The 7,575-nt window shown below is 41.1% G+C and overlaps 1 protein-coding gene across 1 annotated transcript in view; it reads left to right on the top strand.

The window, feature by feature from the left end:
- Positions 1–3,066, top strand: part of LOC311043780 (uncharacterized protein) — a 7,254-nt gene extending 4,188 nt beyond the window's left edge. The window contains exon 2 of the mRNA XM_084055141.1: positions 1–3,066. This exon is cut by the window's left edge and continues 209 nt beyond it. Within this exon, the coding sequence (XP_083911267.1) occupies positions 1–1,572 (1,572 nt within the window). The 3' untranslated portion in view covers positions 1,573–3,066.
- The last annotated feature ends 4,509 nt before the right edge of the window (positions 3,067–7,575 follow it).

Here is a 7,575-nt window from a genome sequence, read left to right on the forward strand (position 1 = left end):
AGTCATCTCAAACGTCATGAGAGAACTCATAGAGAAGAGAAGACCTACCACTGTGACCAGTGTGGGAAACGGTTCAGCACGAGCAGTGTGCTCAAACTTCACCAGAGAATTCATACAGGAGAGAAGCCCTACACCTGTGACCAGTGTGGGACCAGTTTCAGCACGAACAGTCGTCTGAAACAACACCAGAGAATTCATACAGGACAGAAGCCCTACCACTGTGACCAGTGTGGGAAACGGTTCACCCAGAGCAGTCATCTAAAAATACACCAGAGAACTCATACAGGACAGAAGCCCTTCACCTGTGACCAGTGTAGGAAAGGGTTCAGCCAGAGCAGTCATCTCAAAATACACCAGAGAATTCATACAGGAGAGAAGCCCTACACATGTGACCAGTGTGGGAAACGGTTCAACGATAGACGTAATCTCCGACTTCACCAGAGAATTCATACAGGACAGAAGCCCTACCACTGTGACCAGTGTGGGAAACGGTTCAAAACGAGCAGTGAGCTCAAAACTCACCAGAGATTTCATACAGGAGAGAAGCCCTTCACCTGTGACCTGTGTGGGAAACGGTTCAGCCAGAGCAGTAATCTCAAACGTCACCAGAGAATTCATACAGGAGAAAAGCCCTACCACTGTGACCAGTGTGGGAAACGGTTCAGCCACAGAGGTTCTCTCAAAAGTCACCAGAGAATTCACCAGATAATTCAAACAGGACAGAAGCCCTACCACTGTGACCAGTGTGGTAAACGGTTCAGCACGAGCAGTGAGCTCAAAACACACCAGAGAATTCATACAGGAGAGAAGCCCTACCACTGTGACCAGTGTGGAACAAGGTTCAGCAAGAGCTGTACTCTGAAACGACACCAGAGAATTCATACAGGAGAGAAGCCCTACCACTGTGACCAGTGTGGAACAAGGTTCAGCACGAACGGTACTCTGAAACAACACCAGAGAATTCATACAGGACAGAAGCCCTACTACTGTGACCAGTGTGGGAAACGGTTCACCCAGAGCAGTGAGCTCAAAATACACCAGAGAAATCATACAGGAGAGAAGCCCTACCACTGTGACCAGTGTGGTAAATGGTTCAGCCAGAGTACTAATCTCAAAACTCACCAGAGAATTCATACAGGAGAGAAGGCCTACCACTGTGATCAGTGTGGTAAACGGTTCACCCAGAGCAGTGAGCTCAAAATACACCAGAGAAATCATACAGGAGAGAAGCCCTACCACTGTGACCAGTGTGGGAAACGGTTCAAAACGAGCAGTGAGCTCAAAAGTCACCAGAGAATTCATACAGGAGAGAAGCCATACCACTGTGACCAGTGTGGGAAACGGTTCAGCCACAGATTATATCTCCAACAACACCAGAGAATCCATACAGGAGAGAAGCCCTACCAATGTGACCAGTGTGGGAAATCGTTCATCCAGAGCAGTGAGCTCAAAACTCACCAGAGAATTCATACAGGAGAGAAGCCCTTCCACTGTGATCAGTGTGGGAAACGGTTCAGCCAGAGCAGTAATCTCAAAAGTCATGAGAGAACTCATAGAGGAGAGAAGACCTGAACTACCACTGACAGTTGGAGATTTTGAGTAAAAAGCTTCTCTGAAAGTCTCACCACAATATCACATTGTAAGATATTTTGGACAATGTAGTGGTGCACACACACTTATGATAGAACACGCGTGCGCACATGCACACGCACGCACGCACACACACACACACACACACACACACACACACACACACACACACACACACACACACACACACACACACACACCTCAATATATCTCCCCGCTGAAGAACAAAGATCTCTTGGAATTCCTTGAATATTCTAGGCTACCACCCAAAGTACTCATTTAATTACCCTTTTCTTTATTATATCATAACTTTCAGCGATAGCAGTGGGTTAAAGTTAACATGGAAATGTCATGATCATAGAATGATGATGAAACTTTGGTCGTTAAAGTCAGGTGTAGTTGTGGAAAAGCAGTGGTGTAAAGTACCTTAAACGTAAAGTAGGCCTCCATGTACTAAAGTACTATACTTTTTGAGGTTGTTTTTATTTTTTTACTGGAATATTTTAAATGTTCAATACTTTTACTCCATTACATCTCAGAGGCAATTATTGTACTTTTACACCACTGCAATTATTTGAAACTTTATATAATAGTTGCTTTAGAGATTTGAATTCTTATTACAAAAAAACACTTCAGCCCTAGATGTACTTAGGCTATTTGAAAACAGCCTACAAGTAACGTAGTGTATTACAGTTTATTTCCTTATTGGCTTCCAAAGTTAGTGGGAGGGGCCCAATGTGAGTCACAAGTTGAGGGTCCGCTACTCAATGCAGAGCCAAAAGCCATTTTATTATTGATTATATATATGTGTGTGTGTGTGTGTGTGTGTGTGTATATATATATATATATATATGTCACAGGTAGATTGGCATTCCAGGTCGAATGGAAGTGGAGCGCTTGTTTTTAGGCTCGGTGCGGGGCTGCGATGCCAGGAGGACGGCGACGAGGATAACATGGATGTATATACATACCAGCTTCAGTGGCGCACTTCGATAATCATTAGACTCCCCATCCACTACCAGTGGAAGTCTGGGTTTGACTACCGCTTAGGACATTACTTTTTCAAACAACCGCGGACTACTTTTGTTCGCCGATAAAGTATAGTTCTGGACCATGACGGAGGCGCGCCGAATCAGTGCCGTTCGAGTTATGTACCGATAGGGACAGAATCGTAAATGATGTTGTGGGGACTGCATTTGCCCCTCTATGGTTTGCCCCATTGAACTGCCACTCGCTGCACTAACATAGCCCGCCAGCCCGCCCCCTCAGGCTCGCCCCCTTGTGTGCGCGCGTGCGTGCGTGTGTGTGTGTGTGTGCGCGCATGCATGTGTGCGTGCTCGTTTGTGTTGTGCGCGTGTGCGGTGTGGGACTGGCTTTTATTGCCCTCTAGTGGTTCTACAGAAATGCCTGGTGGGCGGACGGGCGGTGAAAATAAGCGCTTCTTTTCCATTCTACCTGGAATCTACCTGTAATATATACTGCTCAAAAAAATAAAGGGAACACTTTGATCCCTTAATTCTGTGTACATACTGCTAAGGAAAAAACTCAAAAGAATTAAGGGATCAAAGTGTTCCCTTTATTTTTTTGAGCAGTGTGTGTGTGTATATATATATATATATATATTTTTATTTTTATTTTTTTTTTATTTTATTTTTTTTCCATTTAGCTGATTACAACTTTGTCATGCTGAAGGGAGAAGTTTGTCCTGAGGGCTTTCTGCCAGAAAGGGGGTGTGGCCCCCTTTCTTTAGATTTAAAGAAAGGCTAAAATGTCCAGCACTGAGCTTAGACTGAAGGGCTAGACGTCACCACAGCAATAGCTGGTTGTGTTTTCATCACACACATCCAGTGCACCCTTACAGGAGAGCGTGCTGCGTGCACCAGGGCTTTGTGACTATCTACACTACAGTGTATGAGATGTGCATGAGATGAGCACGACAGTGTCCGCACGTTAGTTTCACAGGACTTTGTCTGTGCGGGCCGATATATTATAACTCTATGGTGCGGGGGCTGAGCCACTCACTGCCTCTCACTGTGGCAGCGGTGGCCTAGTGGTTAGAGGGGCGGCCTTGATACCGGAAGGTCCCTAGTTCGATTCCCCAATTCATCACATCAATCATGAATCACCGCTGAATAGCCCTTGAGCAAGGCTTCCATGCAGGGTCCGGCTGGAAACAAGCTTCGTGCTTAGTCCGACACCCTGGGTAAACAACAAACTTTGCTTTGCTTTACTGCAAATGGATTATTAAACATAAACGACGTGTGAAAACAAGAACGCTGCAAACAGCTCATAAAGCCTTCTGTGTGAAAAGCTTTACTGCTTACGTTGGTTTCGCCAATATGCTACCGACGGTAGTTTATTGAATGATCAGTGGTCAGCAAAGCTTAGTATGTTCATCAAGTCAGACCAACGTAAATCTTTTTACTTCCGGTCAATGGGCTTCACAATAAGAGTACTTTTGGCAACTTAGAGGACAATCTGTGTTTGGCTTCCGGTCGCTGGACTTCAAAACAAACTAAAAGCACTTTTAAGTATAGGAAAGAAGTATTTGACTTGTGGTCGGTGGAATGTATAATAAGAACACAGTTGACCTGTAATATGCTGTTTTTGAAGAATGAGTTTTCACTGTTGCTACAAAAATATTGTAAAAATGTGTGAACCCATAGCAGGCCTAGAAACATCCGACTGTGAGAATGAAGGAGTTTATTGTTATTGTTAGGGATCGTTATTAGTGACCAACTGACCAGACCCCAGGAACGTTTTAACAGAGTAGAAGTCATTTCCTGTGTTCTGGTGAATTTTGGGAGTTTGATACTTTTATGAGGCTTTGCTTTACTGGCATTGGAAAATGATGGGTACATCATCCATTAAAGTAGGCCTTACAGATATTGATTTGATGGATGGCAGCCCTGACCCATAGTCAAATACAGTATAGATCATTGGTTCTCAAACTTTTTCATGTTTAGGACCCCCAAATGAATATGTATTTGGCCACGAACCCCCATATGAAAATATTTAGTGCCAACTGACCACCATAAAAGATTAGTTGTTTGTGTAACATTTATTTCAAGATAATAAAAAAAAACAATACAAATACAATAGCTGATCTACAAGCTCACAGTTTTTCGCGTTGTGAGCTATTTTCAAACAGCCGATGTACAGGGTTAAAGGGGAAATCCACCCATTTTCAATATTTAACTATGTCATTAATATAGCATAAAGGAGTTGTGTGGAAATAAGAAAAAAGGTCCCCCCTTTCTGTGTTGCCTTGAACTGGAGGATTGATTTTGGGTTTAACATTGCAAATTACAACATGATGAGTCATCATGTTGTAATTTGCAATGTTAAACCCAAAATCAATCTTTTGATTTTGGGTTTAACATTTTTTGGGGAACTTTTTTCTTATTTCCACACAACTCCTTTATGCTATATTAATGACATAGTTAAATATTGAAAATGGGTGGATTTCCCCTTTAAGTAGTTTAACTGGTTTTGATACCAAACACAATGTTAAATAAATGCGATTAACGATAGCATAATATAGTTGTATTTCATCAGCACACCAACTCCAACTCGTCAATATTTTGAGGGCAATTATTTAATGAATCAAAAAGTTTTGCACCACCCTGGGCTCCCGCTAGCTAGGCTAACCTTTTTCCTGCAGGAAACCCTGGTTAGGCGTGTTTTTCGATAGACAGACAGACAGACAGACAGACAGACAGACAGACAGACAGACAGATAAACTGCAGTAGACATGAAATACAGGTCATATCCATACCAATGGTGTGTTATAAAACATGGTTTTGAAAGGGGGTTTGGTCATCTTTCTTCAGATTTATCCCAAGATCATGAGTTCAAATCCATTTTCTTCCCTTTTCTTTTTTCAAGGCAAATCCCAATAAATGTATTGTACTTGTATGTAGAATGTAATGTAGGTACTTCATTATGTTTTCCTTTGTACCTAGACTTGTTTGTATTTGTTGATGACACGTATTCATATTCTATGATATGTGGATTAATTGAATACATAGGACCACAAGGGAAACAAGTCCCCAGGATCCTTTTAGCCTAAATGTCTTACTGTACCTCTGTGCTGTTTACATTTATGACTATAATAAAGTATTCAATACTTCAATCAATGTCCATATTCTGCTATAATGATGATACAGATGGCATATAGTCATTATGTTGACCATATTGACCACATCCATACTGTAGCAGATAAACTAGAACAACATGAATAATACTGTTGGGTTTTATGCTATTTGATTCTTATTTAGACTTATATTTCACCTGTTTCACTCATCTAGGTGAGATATAGTTTATTTATAGGTGGATGGGACTCCCTAGTGGTTGTTAGGGGTTGTTTGACAATAAACAAGAAAAAAAAACATTTGTAATGGCAGCCTTTATTTACTATTACAATGTAGGCATTTAGCAGACAATCTTATAGAGTGACTTACAGTAAACAAGGTAAACACATACATAGAATACAGAGACAGTGTAGTGGCTCAGTAAACTAGGATCACAGGTAAACCAATGCATCCGTGTCATTTTAGATTTATTTGGCTATTCAAAAATAGCAGATCTACAAGCTCATAGATGCTATGAGCTTGTAGATCTGCGATTTTTTTGTTGTTGCAAATCTTTGAATATATCTATACTTTTAAAGCGAACATTTGAAACTAAAATCTTTGCTTCTGGGGGGTCCCTGGAACAAAACATTTTGAGATGGGGGTCCACGGCCAAATCCATATCTAAAAATGATTTCTAAATCCTAACAGTATGTTGCTATATCAGTGGTGCTCCAACTTTTCCACGTGAAGGACCCCCCAAAATAATATGCATTTGGCCGCGGACCCCCATCTCAAAATATGTTGTTTCAGGGACCCCCCCAGAAGCACAGTTAAACATGTTCGCTTTAAAACATACATAGGCCTGATATATTCAAAGATTTGCAAAAATGTTCCACAATTTTTCAAAAAACAGAAGATCTACAAGCTCATAGCGCGGGCAGGTGCTATGAGCTTGTATATCTGCTATTTTTTAATGGCCAAAAGGAATCTTAAAATGACACAGATGTGTTCCCGGTCTTAATGGATTAAGAGCCATGTTTCTATGTTCTTGATAGTCAGTGTGTCATACCAACATTACATTCAATCATGACACCATATCAAAATGATAATATTTCAAACACAATTTAGATTTTCCATTCATATCAACCTCACTGTTTTCCACTTCTTTTGAAATATTGACTTTCACATCAGGACATACACATTTAATATGTTGATAAGATAACTGAGGGAACACTGGATTTATTGACTACTTCCACTTGCTCTATTCATTTTATCCACAGGAGGGCGACACAGGCCATTGAATAAAATACACTATTAGTTCCAATGGATTTAGATCAACGTTATGTTTCAAACCCATGCAGTCAGTCAGTGATAGCCTGGTTTCAGACAAATCTGCCATTGCAAAAATAAATGATCTACGCAGTGATATTAGTCTGGCCACACCAGGCTAGTTAGTTAGTTAGTGAGTTAGTCAGTATGTTTGTTAGTTAGTAAGTTAGTTAGTCAATATGTTAGTAAGTTTGTCTGTTTGTTTGTTAGTTAGTTAGTTTCGGGAACAACATTGGTACCTCTAAAGCAGTGTTCCCCAAACTGGGGGGTCCCCAGATGATTAGCTCAATGGGCAACATTGTTTACTCCCTCAACAGTAAACAAACCAACATACGGTATAACAGGCTATCTGCGTATTTTAAATGTTACAATTTAATGACCTTTGAGAATAAAACAAAATTGGCCAAATTGTCAAATATTACGTAAGGAGGCAAACACTGCGAAAATTAGCCGATCTACAAGCTACAACGCCTCGCACTGCGAGGCGTTGTGAGCTTGTAGATCGGCTATTTTCGCAATATTTATCCGTGGAACAGAGTCTAAACTAAACGTAATGCCTACAAGTCCAAGTGCTGGTCAG

Source organism: Gymnoscopelus microlampas (assembly GCF_963454915.1).
Source record: "Gymnoscopelus microlampas genome assembly, chromosome: 4".
Lineage (NCBI taxonomy): Eukaryota > Metazoa > Chordata > Actinopteri > Myctophiformes > Myctophidae > Gymnoscopelus > Gymnoscopelus microlampas.